Source organism: Plecotus auritus (assembly GCF_963455305.1).
Source record: "Plecotus auritus genome assembly, chromosome: 2".
Classification (NCBI taxonomy): domain Eukaryota; kingdom Metazoa; phylum Chordata; class Mammalia; order Chiroptera; family Vespertilionidae; genus Plecotus; species Plecotus auritus.
The window spans coordinates 163,126,071-163,151,309 of record NC_137771.1 but is presented as its reverse complement, the minus strand read 5'-3'; the positions used below and the strand labels follow the sequence as shown (position 1 = coordinate 163,151,309).

At 37.3% G+C, this 25,239-nt stretch overlaps 1 protein-coding gene across 1 annotated transcript in view; it reads right to left on the bottom strand.

Annotated features, from left to right (window-relative positions):
• Positions 1-23,930, bottom strand: part of GAP43 (growth associated protein 43) — a 101,672-nt gene extending 77,742 nt beyond the window's left edge. Inside the window, exon 1 of the mRNA XM_080658016.1 lies at positions 23,721-23,930. Coding sequence (XP_080514142.1) covers positions 23,721-23,750 — 30 coding nt within the window. The 5' untranslated portion in view covers positions 23,751-23,930. The remainder of the gene's footprint in view (positions 1-23,720) is intronic.
• Between the last annotated feature and the right edge of the window lie 1,309 nt (positions 23,931-25,239).

The window sequence follows — 25,239 nt, the reverse complement described above, 5'->3', positions numbered from 1 at the left end:
TGTCATGTGGTTGGGGTCTTTCCTGATTATATCTTCTCTATAAGAAATGGCCATCTACTAATTTAGGGCACTGCAAGTATTTCTGAAGGCTTATGTTTAATTTAACTGTTGAGCTTTTCTTCCCTTATGTTGGATTATTTCTACTATTTTCTATTTCTTCTGAATAATTTGAGAGTCTCTCTCTCTCTCTCTCTCTCTCTCTCTCTCTCTCTCTCTCTCTCTCTCCCTCCCTCCCTCCCTCCCTCCCTCCCTCCTTTTCATTAGGGAGATTCCTTTCTGAATCTCCACCTATGGCAACCTGCATCCTTGCTACATCATCAAAGCACAGTGAGCAAAGCCTGAACACTGTAATCTTGAAATCTTCTCCTTTGACTTCTATCCTTGACCAAAAGGCACAGGTTATTAAGCATTTTTTGGATCCAAAAAGTAGGAAAGAAAGAGGGGAAGGAAGGAAGGAAGGAGGGAAGGAAGGAAAGAAGGAAGGAAGGAAGGAAGGAAGGAAGGAAGGAAGGAAAGAAGGAAGGAAGAAAAGAAGGAAGGAAGGAAGGAAGGCCAGCCCAGCACAGTAATAATTGGTTGTATAAGCAAAGCAGACCTGGGAGATGACAGCTTTGGAAGTTTCCACTGTGCATATATAAACAGTTGGCATAAGCAGAGATGCTTGCAGGAATAATCTTTATAGGTCACAAATGTTGGACAGATTGGTGGCCTAGGCCAGACAATCTGTTTATCTAAGGCTGACTTACCCTTGGCCCTGAGTTTCTGGACCCTGACAATTAATCTGAGATCATGATTTAAGAATATTCTTATTATGAGGCATAATCTAATATGCTTTGGTTTTAGTTTTTAAATTTTAAAAGCTAGTCCAATGATTAATTTTTAAAAGTATTTTTATATATTTTTAGATTTCAGAGAGGAAAGGAAAGGGGTTTAATTTTTAAAAATTATTATTAAACCAAAGTTCTGATAAATTTCAATTGACAGGTATATTAGACCCAAATATAAATCTTTAAAATCCCATAGTTAGGTTTTAAATCTCAAATTATTTTTCATTTTGTGGGAGCTTTTGATGCCTTAATTTTGGCCAAGGCCAATGCTGAAAGGCCTCAAGAAATGTTTTTCTTGATATATTCCTTAGCATTTTACAAATGTAGAAATTTCATTTTAACACCTTATATTTATTCCAAAGCTTAATTTTTCTGTGCAAATAAAACTAAACTGAATTAATAACACTTAATTCAGAAAGGAGAAAAAGTTTTCTGAAATATGTTAAGAGGTTTTGGGGATGTTTTTTGTGGCAACAAGAGACTAATACTCATTGGGTTACAGATATCCAAATTTATTATTTATCTCCCATCTCTAGATGAAAATGGAGAATTGTCAATACAGTGAAGTCTGACTAGACCAAGACAAGAATACAAAGTTAAAGAGTTCAGTAAATTAACTGTTTAAAGCTCCAATGATTCTACTTTGATTTCCCTGCATCTGACTTTTTGAATGATGAGAGATAAGCCAAGTTTTGCTTGGGCCTCTCTTCCCTTTTATACAAGGCTAACCTGCTTTTTTTTTTCGTTTGAAGATGGTGTAAATAAATAACAACACACAAAATGTTGGAGATATTCCAGCAAAATCTGAATCCTGCCCTAACAAGGATGTCATGAAAGGGAATTAATGAATCTTATAGAGGAGACGACCTTATCTTATTCATATAATTGGTCTCCTTTAGTTTATAGTAGGCACTCAATAAATATTTCTTGATGAATGAATGAATGAATGACATAGATGAGGTGACTTCTAAAATCTCTTTTAACTCTAAGATACTATGAACACGATAGGTGACCTATTGATAAATCAAAATTCAGCCATATGCTACTTAATGATGTTTCAGTCAAAGGCTGACCACATATATGATGGTGGTCCCATAAGATTTTAATGGAGCTGAAAAATTCCTATTGCCTGGTAATGTCATAGCTGTTTGTAACATCACAGCACAACACATTAGTCACATGTTTGAGGTGATGTTGGTGTAAACAAACATACTGCAGTGACAGTCACTTAGAAGTATAACACATACAATAATGTACAGCTCATAATACTTTATAGCAATAATAACCAACTATCTTACTGGTTTATTTACTAGTAGTTACTATGCAATTAATCATTATTTTCGTATATTTTTCCTACATAGAAAAAATAAAGTTTGCTGTAAAACAGTATGCCATGTTATGCTGGCAGCAGCCTCATATATCTCGTGTCTATCTTGTCTTTTGATTGCATCATTTTCCCTTGTGCTTGATTTAATCTTAAGTTGTTTTGTGTAGTAACATGCTATACAGGCTTGTAGCTTAGGAGCAATAGGCTATGACACAGCCTCGATGTGTAGGCTGTACCATCAAGGTTTATGTAAGTATACTATATGATGTTCCCACAAGGTCAAAATCGCCTAGCAGCATATTTCTTAGAATGTATCCCCATCATTAAGCAGCACATGATAGTAATACAGAGGCCAGTCATATGAGTACCTTAAAGATGTGTTTATCTGCCCTAGGTGGTTTGGCTCAGTGGATGGAGCGACGGCCTGCGGACTAAAAAGTCCCAGGTTTGTTTCCAGTCAAGGGCACATGCCCAGGTTGTAGGCTCGATCCCCAGTAGGGGGCCTCCAGGAGGCAGCTGATCAATGATTCTCATCATTGATGTTTCTATCTCTCTCTCTCCCTCTCCCTTCCTCTCTGAAATCAATAAAAATATATTTTTTAAAAAAAGATGTGTTTATCTGGGGAAAGATAAAAAAACTAAACAATAGCTTCCTTCTTTAGGCTCCCTCCCTCAACATGACTGTCAGATGGATCCAGATGTCCTGAAAATGCCCTATGTAGCTCACTTCTTTCTGGAATAAATGAAGATCGGCTCCAGAATGCCAGGGGGGGTTAGGCTTTGGTTTGAGATCAGGTTTTAACCACAGAATGCAGTGTCTGCTATTGTGCCATTATGCATTTTAATATTCAGTTCCCACAAATCAAATTTTCTCTTAGGATGTCTCAGAATGTCTTTAAAAGCTTTATTTTTTTTTTAATCTCTAAGATACTGATGCTGAGAAAAGGCATACACAGAATACCATTTAAAACCACAACCATGGGGAAACATGACGCATTCAGTAACCAAAAAGGATTTTTCTTTTTTCCTGCTAGGTAAATCTTTTCTAAAAGATCTTGTTTTGTTTATCTTGAAACGTTTTTGCCATGTTGACTCTTTGAAGATTAACCTGAAATGCAAATAGGATCTACAATGGATGCTCTATCTTATTCAGTGTTTAGAATACCTCATGGTATGTGACTTATTGCTACAGGTTTGTTATTCTTTCTCAACCAGTGTTCGAACTCCTCCCACTCTGACCCATCCATCACCCTGATAGTCCTGTCCAAAGACTATCAGGTAAAATACAACAATCAGTCAAAGACAGATGGTGCCAGTGGCAAAAGCAAGCCTTTCCCCTAACAGTGCCTGCAATAAATAAATAAATAACATAGTCACATTTGACAATTTAATGAATATAAATTTACCACAGCAGGAAATTCCTCCCCAAATATTTAACAATTAAAACATAAAAGGAGAAATCAATAAGCATTTTGTAGTGGTAGGCAGGACCAAACTTCTCTTTTATTTATCTTAGGAAATCCACTGTATCACCTATCTTAGGCTGATAGAGGTAAAGAGAAATACATGTGATGCTACTGGTCAAGATTAAGGGAAGGAAAGCAAGAATGACATGGAGGAAGGTAGAATGGATGTATTAGCTATAGCACATTTTTAGCTTATTGCTCTTATTGTATCTGAGCAGAATTTAAATTCATTCATTCAAGAAATAGTAATTGAGCATCCAACATGTGCAGGCACTTTACTAGGTGCCAGGAAATATCAGTAACTGAAAGAGCCAGGAAGCCCTAATGAAGTTTGCATGCTGCTGGTGTGAGCAGTAATTATAATAAATAACTATCTTGGGTGGATATAAATGAAGACTAGAGAGAAAGCTGAAAGAGAATAAAAGGGGACATAAAGGGAGTGTGGGTGGGGTGCTGCTTTATACAGGGTGCTGAGAGAAAGTCTCCTTGGACACCACAGCCACCAGAGCCTAGATGCTCTCACCACTGCAGATAATTTAAACCATCTTTGCATCATTGCCTGAAGGTTCAAAGTGGCTGAGTCTTGATCATAAGAGGCTCATATTCCAGTTGCCTGGAAGTGATGGGCCTCTTCCCTTCTAAGTATAAGGCAGGCTCAGATTTCTATTCCTATTTTATTGGCCACATCTATAAGATAAGCTAATTATAACTCACATTATATTTCAAGAACCGATATATATTAGCCCTAAGGAGCATTTAATGTTATTAAACCTCAGACATTAAGTGCTTTACTGTATGCCAGGTATAGTTCTAAGTAGTTGACATACACAAACACATTTAATCTTTAAAATTGCTTTGGCATTTTGGTACTTAAGTTTTAATACCTACAAACCTACAAATGTTCTCTTATTCATAAAACTTACCCTCTGGTCTTCAAAGACAGGTTGGATAGTCACATCTACATGAATAAAAAGAACACCAGTGTATTCCTATAATAGGAAACATCCCTGAAGAACTAGGAAAATACACCTGAGGTTGATAAAATTCTCTAGGAGTACATTCTAGAATAGATTTCTAAGGAGACAAACATGGGTCTATCATACTATACTGTGAGCTACATGAGGGTAGAGAGTGTTCCTTTAAAAATTATTTCTATATTTTCAGCACTTGGTATAATTTCTGACTAAGTAGATGATGAATAAATGTTCATTGAATAAATAAATGATCTTTATTTAACATTTAAGGAGAATATTGTCTCCAGATGAAAAAGATTAATTGAAGAATGAGTCAAAGGGTGAAAACAGAATAATAACTTCTAGTCTTCCTTTGTAAAAGAACCCTGTCCACTGATGAACCACATAAGTATTCATTTCACAAATTTAGAATATTTAGGGATATGTGCATCCAGAAATTGAATATATGACCTCTTCCATCCCTCTGAAAGACCAATACAGGAGAATCCAGTTCACCTTTTTCTGGAGGGAAAGATCTTGAGCACAAAACTTCCTAACATTTGTACCATGAAGGACTGGATGTAAGTCAGTGTTTCCAACACTCTGCTCCCTAGTCTTCATCAAAAGGTCTTTGAGGAAGAGAGGACAGGGCTGGCAGACAGCTTTTAACCACACAGCAAATTTTACCTGTTGTGTGCATCTGGATTTTGAGAAATATCTAGGACAAAAGTTTCTGTGGCTAAAAAGAAGTCTGAAAAAACTAGGTGATCTCTAAGATGGCCTTAGCTCTACTAATCAATGATAATTAGCACCATCAGGCATATGGTAAAAGAGGATGACAACTTTTCCCTGGGAGACTAAATAAAAAGGTAACTTAAAGTGTACACTAAGGATGTGCAAGCATTGTATAGTGCCTTGTGAAATCTAAAAAGAAGAACTCAGGAATAAAAATTAAACAGTGGGTAGGAAATAAAAAATGACAATGAATGTAAGTATAAAACACAAAAAATGCATACGCATACACACAATGTGAGGGAGAAGGAATTACTAGGGAGGTTACTATAGTGATCACAGTATGAATCCAGATGGGAAATAAGAAAAATGTCTGAAATTATTTTGTAAAGAAGGTGATTTTTTTCAACAATTAAAAAATTTTATTGAATTTATTGGGGTGACATTAAAATTATATAAGTTTCAAGTGTACAGTTCTATAAGACATCACCTGTAGTATATGTTCACCACCCCATCAAGTCTCCTTCCATCACTATTTATCACCCCTTTCTCTCTTCTACCTCTCCCTACCCTCGTTCCCTTTCCCTCTGGTAATCACCATATTATTGTCTGTGTACATGAGTTTTTTTCTTTTTGTTTTAGTCCCTTCACCTTTTTCACCCAGACCCCCATCTCTCCTCCTCCCTGACAGCTGTCAGTCTGTTCTCCGTATCTAAATTTGTTTCTATTTTGTTTGTTTATTTTGTTCATTAGATTTCATGTATAAGTGAAATCATATGGTATTTGTCTTTCTCTGACTGGCTTAGTATAATAACTCTCCAGGACCATCTATGCTGTTGCAAAAAGGATTTCCTTCTTTTTTTATTGCTAAGTAGTATTCCATTATGTAAATGACCACAGCATTTTTATTTATTCATCCACATATGGGCACTTGGGCTGCTCCAAAATTTTGGCTACTGTAAATAATGATGCATGAATATAATTTTTGAAGGCAGGACATAATTTGGCAGAATGGAAGAAAAAGAGTTTCAGGTGGAGATAATAGCACTTACTGTTAGGAGGCAATAAAAGCTAGCATGTAAAAAAATAAAAATAAATAAATAAAAGCTAGCATGTATGTAGAGTGCCTAGAAGATTTTGTTATCCCCTAGTCTAGTCTACTCTAATATTCTTGTATCACATAGGCCTGACCTGTTGACCCTCTACTAGAATCAAAAAAAAAAAAAAAAAAAAAAGTAAGCTCCCTTCTAAGTTCCAGAGAATATGGATGAAATTTGGTTTAATCAGAAAAACCCACATTTGTTGGCTATTCCTGGAGTATGATGAGATTAATGGCAACTTAAAATTTGCAGTGACCTGACACTGCAGTGTCTCTGGGTATATATCAACTGAGAAGTCGAGTCTTGGTGTGAAAATGGTTTTCCACTTTTTAAAGGGTTCTGTTGAAAAAACAGCCTATAGAAAAGTCTGTGGAAAGTAGAAGCAAATGAATATATGGCTAGATCAGTGGAAAGAAAAATGAATTCTTTTCTAGAAATGATTCCAAAGGTTGCAGCCATATCTGGTGGGCCTTCCAAAGTTCCACTATATGTCACTAAACCTACCTCTCCAGTGTTGAATACTTGCTTCTCAGCAACCCAAACTACTCATGCATCTTTTCCACCTCCCACATTACTGAAATAAAAAATGTATAACTGAGAAAAGTGACTCATTTTTTTTTCCAGCTGATGTCTGCTTTATCTTTCCTTCCTTATGGCTCCTCTATTCCCTAAACAGGAAAATTATATTCTTTAGGTGCTTCCCAAATTTGATTTTAGAGTGAACATTACCCCTGCCTATAAATGCGATGTGTTTCCAAAATTTGCTTTGCAAGTTAGCAGTTTGAAACTTAGACTACCATTTCCTGAAGTAATAAATCTATAGAAGTGTTTGAGTTTCCCATCCAAACAAACAAAAAAAGAGCATATTTAATCTCTATGTTGTTTAGCTTAAGTTCAAAGAGATTTAGTTACTTAATGACCATGAATCATTCTCCTCCCTTCTTGATTCTCATATATATTCTTAAAAAAGGAAATAGACTACTTTGAAAAATATTTCTCCCTCTTCAGAATTCCAAGGGAGAGCCCCATTCCTTCTCAGCAACACTACTCAGAAGGAGTCATAGTTTTGTGTGTAAGTTAGGTGTTAAGTTAATGATTACCTGGCCATTTGTTTCTTCAAATCTACTAGTATCTTTTTTTTTTGTTTTGTTTATTATTTGGGAATAGGTACAACAACATCAGACAGATAGATGCTTTCATAGCATGTGTACTGGGACCAGGAAAAACAACAACAATTAAACATCATAGTGTATAAATTTTCTAACTAGAAATTAAAGAGAGTGAAAGGAGCGAGAATGTGTGTACATGAAGCTACAAGTCATATCATTGACAAAGAGGTAGGATATGAAGCCACACCATTATTCCTGTGGGATCAGCACCAGAAAACACAGCTTTAGATGTTAGGAAAGGGCTAAATGTTTAGCACCAGGCTTAGGAGGCAAATTAATGGTTTAAGAAAACTATAGCTATATATTTTAAACTGCTACTCATTCTTAGCCCACATCATAAAAAGTTATTTGTGTTAAATATGGCTATGTTTTTGTTCCTATTAAAGTAACTTTCTATAAAATGGTGACTGTTATTTGTTGAAATAACAACCTGGCACCACTTGGGTGGAAACCAAGTATGTGTGGCCTTAGCTCTGTGTAAGATATCTATTAGGTGCCTAATTATAAACTGTGCCAGAGTGGGCAGGTTTCATGATTGATCAGTGGGAATTGAGAAACCTTTGCGCAAATTTTGCCATCACATACTACTCAGCAGACACTGATATTTGTTCATTTGTTTAGGCTCTGTTTACTCAGCTCCTATTTAATGGGATCTTATTATGTGCAAAGCATTGAACTACAGCTATACATAAGCAATAAATAAAGCATGATTTTCTTTCCTAACGGAGCTCTTAGTATAGCAAAACAGACAGATGTGTAAATGAATACTTATACTGCAGTCTGTTGAATGTTGTAGTAGAGGCATGTACTAGATAAGGAGAGGATGATCGTATCTGACTGGAGGATCAGGGAGTCTCCTCCATAAAGAGGAGAACAACTTCAGCCACATTGTGGAAATAAATTGGAAATGTGTTACTTAGAAAATGAGAGAAAGGACATCCCAGACAAAAGGAACAGTGGTTGGAAAGAGAGAAAAGATGAAAAAATATGGGTTATTCCATGTAATTATACAATTTCAATGGTGTGTGTGATGTGAAGAGGGTGGATTCTGAAGTTTTAAGAGACAGGCAGGGACCAGAAAATTAACAAGTAAACATTCTTTTTTAAAAAGTCAGATTGAGAGCAATTCTAAAAGAAAATAAAAGAAGTAGGGTGATGTATTGGATAGTGATTTGGACACCACACAGATGGATTTGTCACAGAAGGCCTCTCAGAGAGTCAGGGAAAGAGCATTCTGGGTAGAGGAAATAACACATGCAAAATATTTGAAGAAGGAATGTGTGTGGTAAGTTTTAAAAACTGAAAGGAGGCCAGCAGACTTGGTGATCAAGATGGGTATAGTTATAAGAAGCCCAACAAAGAAACCAGGCTTGAATCATGTAGGATTTTACAGGCCATGCTCTAATAAGTTTGGTTTTGGTTCTAAGTGAAGTGAGAGCTATTTAAAGTTTTTAAATGGGGAAGATACATGATTTGACAGACACTTTAAAAAAGCATTCTGAATACTGAGGGGAGACTAATTTAAGGAGTGAGGGTAAAAGAAGGCAGATTAGAAGGGAAGGCTATTGCATTAGTCTCCCTGAGAGACAACTGAGTTAGAGATGACAGTGGAAATGGAAAAAAGTGAACAGAGTGAAGACATAATTGAGGTAGTGAGGGAAAAGAAAGAATAATTTTTTTTTTGTTTTTACTTATAGAAACTAGAAAAAGTAGAATCTATATATATAAAAGCCAAAGCAACTGTCTGACCGTTTTACCATCCAACCCGTAGCTATGATGCACACTGGCCACCAGGGGGCTCAACACAGGAGCTACCAAGCTGCAGTGACTTGGCAGCTGTGGTTCTCGTGTGACACACCCAGAACCAGAGAGGTAGGAGCCCAATTCCAGGGTACGTCACCCGAGAACTGCCCTCTTGAAATCTGGGACCCCTGAGGGGATGTTGGAGCCCTGGTTTTGGCCCGATCCCCCCAGACCAGGCCGAGGGACCCCACCGGTGCACTAATCCATGCACCGGGCCTCTAGTCAAATGGTAAAAGGAAAATACTGTGGAATGAATCAAGGTTCCATTTCCATTTAGATGACTGAATGAGGAAGGGGACGAGATTTGGGAACAAGAGATGATGTCTTATTTTTAAGATATGTTGAGGTTGGGGGTCTTGAGGGTCATCAGAAAAAAAAAAAAAAAGATTTCCAGTAGACCGATATATATAAAGCTTTAGACCCCAGTAATTATGAAGCCTAGAGAATTTGAGACCCATAGTCCACCTGAGAACATAGATTAGATTATCCATGGAACTTCTGTTGAGAAAGAACATACAAGAATAAGGACAAAAGCCTGGGTTACAACTTTTCAGAGATTGGTAAAGAAAAAGGAGCTAAGAAGAAAAAACAAACAAACAGACAAGAAGAATGTGCAACCAAAGATATAGGAGAGAAAAACCAGCAAAAATAGATGTTTATGGATGCCAGGAAAGTAAAGAAATTCAGGAAAGGAGGCATGTGTCATGGTTTCAGATGTCCCAGAAATGTCATTGCTTTACTTGTCTTTCTGAGAGTTTACAGAGACTTCTATTTGTCTTGTATACCCCAAGAGAGTCTAATGCAGAGCTATCTCAGGGTAGATATCAATCAATCAACATATGTTTCTTGAGTCAGGCACTGAACTCAATACCTTACCTTCAAAGGGTTTGCAAACTAGTTGGGTGGAAATTAGGTACATACAAATAGAAAAGGATAATCAAGTAAAGCTTTGCTTAGTGAATGCCAAAGAAACTGAACAGGTAATATATGCTACTGAAGAACTAAGAGAAATATGGTAGTCAGAAAAGCATTCACAGAGGAAAGAACTCTTTATTCAGGCCTCAGGGGTTGAATGAGATTGAGTGAGGCAGAAAGGGGACTTTCCAAGTAGTGGAAATGACAATGAAGAAAGATACAAGGAAACTAATACTTAAATTTATGTTAAGACTGTCTGGGACAGAATGCCAGAGTAGAGGAGCTTTGCTATAGAACATGTTATTTTATAAGTTGGAAAGCCTTAGAGAAAACTCAGTTCAATGTTTTGCTTATATAGGAATGACAAGACAGAGTGATTAAATTTGTTTAAATTTATAAGCCTAGTCAATGGCAGAGCCAGTAGGAGGTAAGGCAGGAATAGGAAATTGGTATCAGATTCAAAGAAGCCTGGGAAAACAATCATAAATAAATACAATTAAACCAGAAAAGCAATTGCAATTTTGAGGAGAAGGAAAGTGCAATGTAAGATTAATCAACAGGCAGTGTGTAAAGGTGATGCCTAAAGCAGGGAATTTTGATGGCTATCCAGTCTCTTTCGCCTGTGGTTTTTTCATCTTACAACAACAGCAAAGATTTGAGTGACCTTTTTCTTCATTTTCACAAGAATGACATGTAGCTAGTACCAGTCTGGTCTAGATGCAGAGGAAAGAGGTTAATTCATGGGCTTTAGGGCCTTAGGATGTTAGGGCTTGGTTCTCTTCTAGGATGCTGGTTGAGAAAGGCTGATAGAAGAAGAAAAGGATGGATGTGAATGACATTGCAAATAGAATTTAGTAACTGATAAGAGCATACATGGCTTTCATATAGGAAGGAAGAGTAATCAGTTATTCTAAGTAATGAGCTGGTAACTGGAAATGTGTTGGTATCTGAAAAAAATATATTATCAAAAGTACGGGACTCAGAGGTCTAATCTAGGGAGAAAATAGTTTCATCTAGGAAGAAAATAGTTTAACATGACACTTTCTGAGGTGACATCAAAGAAAAGAAGGAAAAATAATATTTTTAATATCTGTAAATCTTAAATTATGGGGAAATTATTTTTTCTATGGGATTTCCTATGGTTCTTATAGTTTGGTTCTTTACGGATGGATTTTTACAATATACCCAAGTTCGGTAAAAGTAACAATTTTGATAAGATATACTTAATAAAATAAACTTTAGTCTGTGCACGAGACTATCAATTTCCATGATACTAGAATGATAATATAGGAGAGTTGTAGTGGTCTGGAGGAAAACCCTTAATCACTGAAATATAGTCTCACATAAAATAGAATAATTCCTGTGATGACAAAATTGGCATTGTTTTTTTAACCAAGAATCACTAGATTTTCCCACTTAAGTGAGGATAAAAACTGGTCCTAAGTACCCTTAAGTATAATTTATTACACTAGTCTCCCAAACTTGTTGGATTCTTCCCTGAATAATCTTATTCTTGGGATTATCGTACCTTCCAGATGTTTAGAAGTGAAGTCTGACATTGCAAATAGAATTTAGTAACTGATAAGATTAATATTCCCAAGACAATTTTCACTAGGGGGTTATGGCCCAATTCCAAATTGAGTAAAACTATTTTATAACTCTTCTTCCCTTTTCAATTATAATCTTCATTTCCTCCTTTATACTGGCTTTACCCCAAAAATGTCAAGTATGAAATTGAAGATGGAAGAAAGAATATGCAAGAAACTAAGTTTTGTTGATGTTTTCTATACAGTTCTTCAGTTAACTGTCCATCAGTATGGAGTACAAATATAGCTGAGTTATCCAAAGTTATTACCTTGTATCTTTCAATGAAGGGCAATCAAAGACATGGGGAACACTGAATTTAGATTAGCACGAAAGATGTTCAAATGAATAATAAATACCAACTTGATTTCTCCAGAGTAGTTTTCTCAGGTGATAGAGAAAACAGAATCATCTTCTCTTTCACTGGAGTAAACAATTGCTAGAGGGCAAGGGCAAGATTCTAAAGATCTTACACTTCAGAGAAAAATATATTTTGAGTAAACCAAACCCTCAAATAAGATTTGATTAAAGAAAGGGCCAATATTTTTTAAATGAGATAATACCATTCTCCTTCCTTTTGAAAATCTCAGAAATTTTAAGAAAGATTAATCTAATGAAACAGGAAGAAAACCCTCCAAATACCTGGGTCTTTGAAGAGGAAGTGGATCACGTGTGGAGTCTCAACTATTCCCTTACATCACTCAAATAAAATACAATTTTTTTATTCATTTAAAGAGAAAGAATTTTGAAATGCAATGTCCACTCCCAATATACTAAATGCCTCTTCCTCCTCTCCCATTAGAACCCTGAAGAGAGTAGAGAACTAAAGTGGATTACCTTCAATACAACATGTACTTAGAAATCTAACTGCAAGTTAATTATTTAGAAACTGAGAATTTTCCCTTTAAAGAAATTCTGCCTTGATTTTTTCATTATTATTATTATTATTATTATTATTATTATTATTATTATTTTGGCAAATAATAGAGACAATTGCCTCTACTAGAGTTTGAGTACAACTGTGGAATGCATCTTTTGGAATAACTGTTAAGGATCTAATCTGATGATTAATTTTACTTCTCAGTTTACATGTCAAGCAGGTAAGTTGGTTTAGAATTAAAGCAAGTAGGAGTGGGAAGAGGATTTACATTCTAACAGCTCCTAGTCTAGGCTAGTTCCTAGGCTAGTTGTGCTAAGAGATTCTGAAGTCATTTAGAAAAGCAGCCAGTTATTGAGTTTGCTTAACCTTCGGAGATAATTTTGTTTATTTTTTATTCTTTGCCTCATCTAACTCCTTTATATATTTATAATGGGAAATATTCAGGTCTTTCAAAACATTATTTAAAATAACATTTTTGAATAATTATTGGAACTGGGATTACAAATAATGGATGAAAGGCTAATTACAAAATTCTACTTGTAGAGCAAACTGGTGGATATAGAGACAACAGCTCAATATTTTAGAAAGTGCCAATTTGCAAAAAATAGATAGATATCATGATTATTAATGAACTTAATCCAATGACATTCAAAATGATATGATTAATATCAAAGAGTAGCATTTCTCTGATATAAATCTAAGGGAGATTTTTTACACCTATTATTGCCCAATCCTTTCACAGAAACAGATCCTGCACACTAAAAAAGAAAAGAGAGGAAAGCTCTACTGTGCCAAATTAGCAAGAATATTTGGTAGCTAATATTCCTCTTAGACAGGTGGTACCTGCCTACCTGCCAGAGTTCAGCTTCTGAAAGACAGTGAAAAATTTGTACCTGTCAACTCCAGATGTGGAGATTTGCTCTAACCTTGCTTTTTTAGGTATGAAAGCCCATGATATCAGCAATCTGTGTGGTTACTACTTCTTTTCAGAGAGCCCTATCAATTATAATATGCAATACAAGCTAAAATGAAAATGAAGGGAAAAATTAGTGGACCACCACATTTGAGGTAAGTCCATTCTGATCTGGGTAGCTACCCCATTATGGACATATAAATATATATTCAGGAGAAACTTTCTCACCCATATTATTCTCTCACTAGATTGGGTATAGCCTTTCAGAAATTTTGTCTAAACCATGTGACCTGGCCCTTCCTCTAGTCAGAGATGGTTTGTCTATTGGTAACTAGCTGACCTGAAAAAAAGAACCAATCAGATTCATTCATTTTCATTATTTTGCTCATTCATTCTCTCTCTCTCTCTCTCTCTGTCTCTCCATTTAGAATTTTGAAGAATTTGAATGAAGAAACCAAAAAGCTAGGGTTATTAGTAACTGAGTCCTTTAAAGGCAGGGCTCCAGAAAGAACGTATATGAATTCCTGTTGTTGAGGTTCCCAGTTCTACTCTGGTTCTCCTAAGTTTGGCTATTCAACTTTCTAATTTCTGAGATATCTAGTTTTCTTTCAGTAGATCCCTTATATATACCATTAAAGTTTGTTTCTGTTACTTGTATTCCATTAAAGACAAACAATAGAAGCATACATGAGTGTGTGTAGAGATGAGACAGAGAGAGATAGCATGAGAAACAGAGAGAGTAAGAGACAGAGACAGATGGCTAGAGTGAAGGATTAAAAGGAATATCATTAGCCAACCATAGACATAATAAAAGAAATAACTATTTCCCTCTAGACACTAGTTTATTTTCAAATTTGTAGGTAACATATCTTTCTGTTAAATTAAATATAAGCTCCCTATATAAAAGTATTTTTCAAAATATGCATGATATTAATTGTTCTATTTTAAACTTTTGGTTTCTAGGAAAAACAAAATCTCTTAGACAAACTTGATCCAATTATTATACTTAAAATGTTTTAAAATATTATCCATATACAAGAAATAAGATTATTTAGTTTGCAAAAACTCCATTGCTTATATGAAAATTTGATAAATTTTGTATTATTAAATTGGTCACTTAACCCAATCAACCAGGAATACAGGAGAACTGAAATGTCCTTTGTAGAGATCCTGAGAGCTTTGAAAAATATTTATGGCATTTAGAGTTGAGTTTGAAAAGCTTCAGGATTGTATATCACTTCTGATCAAGATTAATTCCTGATACAATGAGGAGTCCTAAAGTTGTATAAAAACGGTATTCAGGTGATAATCTTCAAATTTCCCTCAACCAGGCTTCATCCCATTTTCAGTCTCCTACCCAGTCCCATACTCCTTCTCTACTTTTCTGCCTGATTGGGCACTCATGTGATGGATGTGAGCACAGCATGCCTGGTAATATTAGTGCTGAGAACCCAATTTAGAAGTGAGGTGGAGAAGCAGCCAATTTAGCAAATGGAGAAGAGAAGTATAGATGTGAAAAGAAAGACTAAAACAGAAAAAGTTAAAATAAATATATTGAATTTTTCTAATTTGGACTGATCCTTGGGGTCTCCCATCCATCTAGCTAATATTTACTCTGTAGTGAATAGGAGAGAAGGAGTGAGAATGGAAGATATATATCTCTATCTCTATCTCTATCTCTATCTCTATCTCTATCTCTATCTCTATATCTCTATCTCTATCAATAATCGATCTACTAGTATATTCCATACAGGAGTAAGGGTACTACTTTGCAAAGAAACATGAATACTTTAGGTTTCAATATGTGGAATTCCTCAATTAATAATATTCTATATTTGAAAAATATATTGCTTATAAAACACTTATTTTTATAACTTAATTTGAACCTCAAACCAGTCTAGTAGAAAAGGAAAGTCAGGATTGGAGTGTTCTTTTTATGTGTCCACTACATAGATGAATAAACTAGGTCTCAGAAAGATTAAGTTACTTACCCAAGGTCACACGACAAGCAATTGTCATAGCCAGGTCTAGAACCCAGGGAAAGGGTTTATTCCACTACAAAGACATGAAACAGACATTAAACAAACAACATTTAAGAAAATAAGATCTGTAAGTAATTAAGGATAGGAAATCTGGAGGGTCAGACTCCCATACTACAATGCAAACTTACAGCAAGTGTACTACTCTCATCTAAGCAGACAGGAGATGGAAGTGTAAATTTGACCACAACTACCTCTGAGAAGGACTGATAGAGTTGAATGTACATTTACACAAAGTCAGCTCTGAATAGGTACATGAGAATAGTCTTCTGACTCAAACATCTCCCATAATGGTCCATCATTATAAACTTTTCCTTCCTACTTTTATTTCTTCAGTAAATATTTTTTGTTGAGAAGTTAATATGTGCCAGACATAGCTTAAGATGCCTATTTTGTCTAAAAATACCCATTTGGAAAGGACACAGTTTTTCTGAAAGTTTTTCTTTTCATAGCCTTACCCATTAAACATTAGTAATCAATAAGGAAAACTATACTTGGACCTGAGAGGAGGAGAAAAAAAAAAGAAAAACTCCAAGAAAGAGATAGAAAGAGATTGAGAGCAATGGCCCAGATAAAGAATAAGAGTATGAAGATACTACACAACTTTAGCAGTTGAAGACAAACTTTACCTATAAATCATTTTGTCTTACTCCCTTCTCAAGACCATGACAATTCAGTCAAAGAAAAATATACTTCCTGGAGTCTGGAGAAAGTATTTTCATGGAAAGCTGTGGTTGCAGTTTGCCTCATATTGGCCACAATATGCCTACTTCAGAATCCAAATCCCTTCAGTCTATTCAAACCTAAGAAAGATAAAGTTGATCTGGTTCTCCCTCCTTTTACATGACATATGAAGAACCACTTACCATCAATCCCCCTTTACTCCCATGGAAGGTTTCTCTTTGAGGAATATTATTATGGGGATATTTCAGTGAAAAGGAAAGAAACCAAATGAAAATAAAATTAATTCTTAAACACAGGTTCCTGAGCACAGATCAACATATTTTGAACTTTATATGATCAATGAAATAAGTCAACTAAGAGTAACAAAAGATTGAGTCAAAGTTTATTTGGAAAAGTTGTGAAGCAAAGCAATTACAGTAAGTACTTGGGGCAAAAAAAAAGGGCATGAAAAGCTTCAAGACTATAGTAAATCATGTGTCTTTCTTGGGACTCTGCTAATCTCAGAGGGCAGGACTATATGCTGGTTGGTGGGGAGTAGGACATCAATGGAAGGCTTTCAGATAGTACCAGTTATGGTAATTTGGAGAAACATGGTATTAATAGGCTCATTTTATGCCTGCTTTCATTAAAAAATGATGGTTATCATCCTACTGGTCAATATCAAAAATCAATGATATCAGCTCCACTTCAAAATTTGATGTCAATGAATTACAAAAAAATACTAGTGATTCCATACATTTAGATGTGCCACAACTTATGGAAAGTCTATAAACCTGGTTCCATATTCATTTAGCAAACAGATCACCTACAGTTGAATCCAATTATTATATTTGGCAAGTCTTGTAGTAGGCACTGAAGATAGAAAAAAATTAACATTACACCATTCCCCTTAAACAGCTCATAGTATGGACACCAATGTGAAAAAAGAAAAGAAAAGAAAAAGAAAGAAGAAAGAAAGAAAGAAAGAAAGAAAGAAAGAAAGAAAGAAAGAAAGAAAGAAAGAAAAGAAAATAAAAATGCTATATGGTACAACAAGTGACATAATAGTGATATTATAAAATACTAGAGGCTCAGTGCACAAAATTCATGCCTGCACCCTCTCACAATATGGGACCCCTGGGGTAGGGTCCCTAGGCCTGGCCAGCAATCAGGGCCTATCAGGGCTTTCCTTCCCCTGGCTGATGGCAACTGGCATGCCCCCATCACTGCCACTGCCACTGCTTGCCATCTGTGCTGTGTTGCCCCTCCCTCCCCACCACCAGTCACCTTCTGTGGGCAACAGGCATGGGGTGCAATCACTTGGCTGGCCTGGGCCTCCCTCTGTGGGGCAATTGTGGGGCGATTGGTTGCTGACTAATTACATCGCACCCACCTTGGCTGGCCTGGCACCAGTGCATGTCATAGCATGGTCGTCCGGAAGGTTGTCTGGATGGTCATTCTGCTGTTCGGTTGTTTGGTCGATTTGCATATTACACTTTTATTATTATAGATAACATAGTCACAAAAAAGGTAGGAAGAAACTTAACTTAGGATGGTCAAGAATGGCTTCCAAGAGCCATTCTTAGAGGGAAAATGTGAATTTTCTAGGTTGAGAAGGAGTGTAATGTGAGCAAAGAGTACAGTATGAGCAAAGACATCAATGCCTGAAAAATGTTGCATCATAAGATGGAAGAATAGGGTGTTTAAAGATAGCGTTGGAAAGGTAGGCAAATCTGGATCATGTCATCCATGCTGAGCAGTTTGTATTTTTGCTTCCAGGTAAGCAGGGACATTAGAGGATTTTAAGGAGAAATATCCGATGACCAGATTTGTGTTAGGTAAAGATAAGTACAGTGTTATGTGTAAGGAGAATTGAAGGAGAGCAAGATGGAGGTAAGGAGTCTATGTGAGAAGCTATTGCCTTTGTCTAGAGAAGATAATGAAAATCTGAACCAGGATATTTGTAGTGGAATTGAAAAGCAGAGGATGGATACAAAATTTTATTAACAAGAATCTAAGAATTTAGTAGCTGAATGTGGGAATTAAAAAAAAAAAAAAGAACTATGTTCAGGATTACTCCTGGTCCCTAGAGCTTGGAAGCTGGCTAGAGGTGGGCATTTGGAGGAAGGCTAAGTGGAAGACTGAGTATGGTTTTGTACATAACAATGTGGTTATCTCTTAAATATTTAAATAGAGATACCTAATGGATCAGGAGCTTAGGAGAGATATCCAGTATACAGATTTGAATTCACACAGGTGGTTAAAACTCCGATATGAATGAGATCACCTAGAATTGGTGTGTAAAGTGAGAAGAGAAGTGGATCAGGATCATGAACCTGGAGATAATCTATATTTGGGGGAGGAGAGAATGAACAAAGATAGCAAAGCATACTGAGATGAACCTATCTGAGAGGGAGGAGAATGAGGAGAGTTATCATGCGGGTCAAATGAGAAGAGAGTTTCAGGAAGAAGGATAGCCAACAATACAAAATGTCAAAGAGATAGCAAATAAGACATAAACTGAAGTTAGTGGATGTGGTGTCTTTTTCAGAACATGTTTCAATGGGATTATGGGAACAGAAACCTTATGAAAGTAGATGGAATAGTGAGTGGGGAGTGATGAAGAGGAGAAAGTGAGTATGGGGAGACTTTTTAGGAACTTTGTCTAACAGGTGTGTGAGACAGAACACTATAGAGATGGGACAGGAGAGTCAGGAAATAGTCCTTTAAGATAGAAGAAACACGAGGATAGTCATAGGCTGTGGGGAAAGGAGTTAATATAGTATAAGATAAAATCTTATAGAGAGTAGGACATGATGGAATGAGATTCTGGAGGAAAAAATAGGAGGAACAAGAGTACAAGCAGAGAAACCAACTGTGACCAGAACCAACTCCTGAACAAAAAAAAGCAGCATAGTAGGTACTGGACAATCTTGAAAAATTGGAGGTTTTAAGTCAACGCCCACATTGCAAAACTTGGATGGAAATTCTTGTTTACATTTGTATTGATCGTTGTTTTCACATTAATTTTGTGTAATGCTACAAAAGCCCTTTAAGGCAAGCAGAGTGGGATGTTTGCTTGCTTGCTTTGGATTTGTTTTTTTAGTCTCCATCTTACAGGAGGAAACAGAAACCCAAGATTATATGATTCATTCAAGATCATAGAATCAGTATATTGCATAGACTAAGGACTCTATCCAGTGCTCTTCCCAATACCTCAGAGAATGTTATGAAGACTTCAGTGCAACGGTACAGAGGCAACCAGACCACACTTCTGAAATTCAGAAAAGAGAATCCCTGCCCACAATCATTTCTTTGATTGACAACAGACATGCTTGGTTGCCTGAAAGTCTCTATGACAACTAATAGGGAAGTCAATGCTATATCTTCTCTTGAGATAACCTGGGCATGTGCATCCTTTGAAATGCTCCTTTAATATTAGAGGATGATTTGAGATTCCTCTTACTTTATCAGTATGAACAAGGAAAATATTTGGTAAATACACATGTTCTACTATTGCCTGAAAGGACCCCTCCCCCTTTCTTATGGGGCCAGGTAAAACTGAAGTATGCGGAATTATCAGCCCCAGGCATATCACTGACAATTTCATTAGGAACAAGGCAAAAGAGACCCCTTGCCACTCTTTCTCTCAGTGAATAGGAGCACTGCCCTTTAGCATAAAACATGAAAGGAGGTTTCTATAGATTTGCCAGCTCAGCAAGAGAAAATATTAACCCTGCATATTCTTATCCCAGTTGTCTCAGCATGGATGGGGTGGGAGGGGCCAGAATTACAGACTGTCAGCATGAGACAGAGCTCATTGTGTATGGGTTAAAAGGAATTAGAGCCACCAGATATGAACACATTGAATTTCTAAGGTTCTCTGCAAGTTCAGATAATTTGGCAGAAAAAGAAATACCTTTAAATGATTTCTTTTTCTGTTTATATTCGGAGATGTGTGGTAGAACTCAGCATTTTAAAAAATGAACAGCTTCAATTATACTAAGTAGAATGTCTCCACTTAATTAATTCACTTAGTCCCTGGGTGACACTGGGTGTGGCTCGGCAAGATTTAGGAGAAATCCAATTTATAACTAGGAGGAATCTAATTTATAACTGGGAGAAATCTTCTGCACCAGGCAGCAAGGCGGCATCCTTCCACACCTTTCCAACACTGCAAGGGAAAGAGGAGGTTGGAATTCTAAAGTACAGATTACACACTCTAAGGACTATCTGTTGTATGAGGGAAAAGGCAGATGTTGGTGGGGTTGAAGGGGCTACTTGCTTGCATTGGTATTCTTTACACTTCAATTAGAGTCCTTAGTTTTAAACAAAGGAAACACCTCACAATTTTCTTGCTTGTGGACTCAGATCCTATCTTGCAAGTTTTTTCATCATCTGCAATTTGCATGGCAATTAAGCTGTTTAAAGTTAACCTCAAGGTATTTGAAAATCATAAACCAATAAAACCTCAGGAATTCTTTCCCTTTATCCCTCCTTTGCCCACTTCTTTATCATTGTCTCATACCCATGCCACTGCCATGCTCTCCTTCTTGCTTTAATAATCTATAGTGGTGGGTAATTAATGGCCAATAAAGATCATTTATGCTTTCGTCTCACCCATTGGCAATGTATTACAACTCAGAAATCCAAGACTGCTTTTTATGCTGCTCAAGTGGAAGAGGAAGGAAGTGCAATCTCTCCAGCCCCCTCCCACGTTTCTGCTGGGTTTTATGGGTGTGGCAGAGTTTAGACCTTTGCAGATTTTTGCCCTTGTTTTATTCCCTGTTAAGGACTAGGATGACTAGATGCCAGAAGGAAGATAAACACAATCCGATTCTGCCATGAGTGACACAGGATCATTACACCCACAAGCAGGAAACCCATGTGAGACAAGTACTCACACATAAATGCCAGTCAGTGTAGTATGGAGCCCACGCCCTGAATACATCATTTCCTTCAGTCTGATTTAATTCTATCCTACATACTGACTTATGTGAATGATACACAACAGTGGTAAACAGGGAACAGGACCACTTCACAGAGAAGCACACATTTTTACAATAGGACAATTTCTATACCTTTTATTTTCTCTCATGCATATAAATTATGCTAAAATGCATTCAGGCATGTGGAAGCTACACAGAGTACATGCATGACTATAGTACATGAAGTGTGTAGATGCTATACACATTTAGTGCAAATTTCTACAACTCCCAAACACAAAATTTCAGCTTCATTACTTTGCACATCCAGTGAACACTTGGGGTTCTCACTGAGAGAGAACCCTACGGAAGGCAACTGCCCCCTTTTGGGGAAGGGAATTCCATTAGCCTCAATTCTTTCTAAAAATCATGCTTGGTTTCTTTTGTCAAAGGGGGGTGTACAAATACTTGTGTGTGTCTACAGAGAGTGGCAGAAAGTTGTAAAGCAGCATATGTTCTTTTCAAAATTAAAGCTTTTTATAAGTGAATAGCATTGGCTTCCTTTGGTTTCCACCTTCCTAGATTTTATTTCCCCAGCTCACCAGTGGGGCAACCTCAGGATGCTTCCTTGACAGGGTGCTTAACCCAGCCACCTGTATCTACTGCATTTATGTGTTAGAATGAACACAAGGAGAAGGGTCCTGATTTAGAAAATAAGCCAATAGAAGCATCAGTCTCTAGAACCATAAAACAGTTTGGGGAAGTCTGGCATGTAAGATTCTCATGCTCTTCCCCAAACACCCCTACACAAACCACCAAACCACACACAACACCCCAGGTGCCCGTTACTTTATTTATTTATTTATTTATGCATGCATGCTATGCCTCTCCATCCACTGCTCTGATATTCTGCTTCTGTCTTCCTTCCCCTTCCTCTTCCTTCTCCTTCATCCTCACTCCCCGCCCCTCCTTTCAGGGCGCTGGCTAAATGTTCTAATCTGGCAGGCTGTTTCTTCTCCACCCCGCCCCCCTTCACCCCCTTCCGATTCAGCGAGTGTATTACAAATTGCCCAGTATCCAATACCTGCACAGGAATAATGCCCAATTCCTATCTCTTGCACTCCACCCCTAAGGCAATCAATCTGCAAAAGGCTTCTTTAACCCAGACTGCCATCCCCTTCCTCCGGGCACGCGCGCGGGCGCGCGGGCGTGCGCGCACAGGAACACCCTCACCCATATCCCACACCCATTTTTCTCCTTAACCTTCGCCAAAATCACTCAAACGTGTTCCAATAAATGTTTGAAAGCTTCATTTGGCGAATGCCAGGGCACTGTCGGTTCCTGCTGAACACCATACTCTTCATTTCTCCCTACCCTCACTCCAATCAAGTTTCTAAAATGCCTTTCAAGAAATAAGTGAGCAATTTGAAATGGAAGAAAAACCTGGGCATTGGGGGAGGGAGGGCGGGGACTCGGATTCTTGCTAATCTTGTGTGTGTCCATCTTCCGGATGAAAATGAGTCACCAAATGCTTATTATCCAGAATGTTAGCCTGACTCTGGTCACTGACAACCCCAGGAAAAACGCAAGGGAAAGGGAGGAAAGACCTGATTTCCAACAGGTAATACTGGGCTCATCTTTCCCATCCCCTCGGAGCTCAAAGCTCCTAGGGGCGTGGTCCACCCTCTTCTCGGATAGCTGGTGGGTGCACAATCGCTACGGGGATTTTCCCCTTTTACGCAGCCAGTTTCTCCCCCAGCCCCAGTTGCCTTCAGATTTTTTTTTTAAGAAAAAGAAAATAAAAAAAGCATTTCCCAAATCAGTTTCATTCATTGACAAATAAATAAATAAATAAATAAATAAATAAATAAATAAATAATAAAACCTTCATATGTTCTTCCATTAATACCTGCGCCCATTTGAGGCTCAGGCATGTAGGAACTAAGGCTTCTCCCGCAGCACATGTGAGAAAATTGTACCACAGAACAAGCTATACTCATTACTAAATATTATTCTTTCAACCTGCTTTTCTCAAAGAATATAAAGAGTTGCTTCCCCATCTTATAGGTAAAACCTACATCTTTCTTCCAGATCCGTTTCTACATCCACACCCGCAAAACCAGACCTGAAATGCTGAACATTAACTAATAGCCAAATAAATAAATAAATAAATAAATCTTATTTCTAGCCAAACAGGCGTATTTTTTCCTATCGTCATCTAAATTAGTAGCAGCAATCCCAAACCAGAGCATGAGAGACAGAATAGAATAAAAGCTGGGATGCAACCATCAGTTACCAGAGGCTAAGGAAACGCGAGCACCATGGCCAGAACAGAAGCAGTTAAAATATTTTTCCTGCCTTTACAGGGAAATACTGTACTCTAGTAATTTCACAACAGCAAGAAGTAAAAATCTTTAGCTCTACCTGTTTGGTTCTTCTCATACAGCACAGCATGGTTGTATCGTCCCTTGCCTTCTTCCTGCCTTCTCTCCTTTCCTCCTCTCTCTTTCTTATTCCCCCCCTCTCCACCTCTTTTCTGCTCGCTTGCTCACTCGCTCTCTCGCGCTAGCGCGCTCTCTCTCCCTCCCTCCCTCTCTCTCCCTCACACACACCAGGGCAGTTAGCAGCAACTGTAAGGTCCACAGCTATTGCTCATCGCACATGCTCTCTCCTCTCTCTCTTCTCTCTCTCTTTTTCTCTCTCTCTCTCTCTCTCCTTTTCCTTTCTCTCTCTTCCCCTCCCCACCTACTCTGTCTTTCTTTTTCTTCCGTCTCTCCATCTCTTTCTCAGAATTGTTCTCTAGCTTTCAATGACTAATCACTTCCCCAGCCCCCACCTCCATTCTAGACAGTCGCCCCCTCCCAGTCCCCTGCCAGCCTCATGAATATTTAAACATCTCCAATCTGGACCCAATTACCCACCGACTTTCTCACTGCATTGAGAGGGTGGGTGGGGTAGGGGCAGAGAAGTATATTCCAGCCGGTTCAGGAGATTGGATGGGATGTGTTTTACATGGAAGAGGGGCTTGAGCAATGCTTGTAATTCTTCGCTAACTCTGTTCTTTTCCCAATATCATAAGAGCAAAGAATAGCTATTCTGAATGAGTAGTCAGACTTATACAACACGTTATATCTGCTATTTAGGATTTATGCAGTTAATAATTGTGAGGGTTAAGTTCTCTCAAAAAAAATAATATTACACATTGTGTATATACTGTACTCAGTATTCATATAACCTAAAATAAATACTAGTACATACATATAAGCTGAGATATGCACAAACGTATCTCATATATGTTCCAATATCCTTGAAAAAATCCACGAATATATTGAATTTTAAACAGTCTAAGCACTTGAGTTTAGAAATAACTAATATTATCCTAGCTGGTTTGGCTCAGTGGGTAGTTTAGCCTGCGGACTAAAAGGTCCCTTGTTCATTTGAGGTCAGGGGCACATGCCTAGGCTGTGGGCTTGATCCCCACTGGGGGGCATGTGGGAGGCAGCAGATCAATGATTCTCTCTCATCATTGATGTTTCTATCTCTCCCACTTCTTTCCTCTTTGAAATCAATAAAAATATTTATTTTTTTAAAAGTGTAAATAATATAATGTTTAGATATATAGTACTGTGCAATTTTAGGACTGTTACTGAACCTCTCTGCACCTAATTTTCTAATCGCTATAATAGGGATAATAATGCCAACCTATTATTGGTGAAGAACAAATAACAAATGTATGCAAAGCACAATGAAGCCATTCTTAATACATAGTAGATTTACCTCACAGACTGTGCTTTTCTGAAATTTTGGTGAATTTCCAAGGGACTATCTCAAAGAACTTTTCATACTATTTCTTGTTGTTCATTAGTGATGCTAAGCATTCCCAATTAAACAGCTCATATTATTTCAGCTCCTAGACATGAGCCTAGTTAATAGATGTTAACCA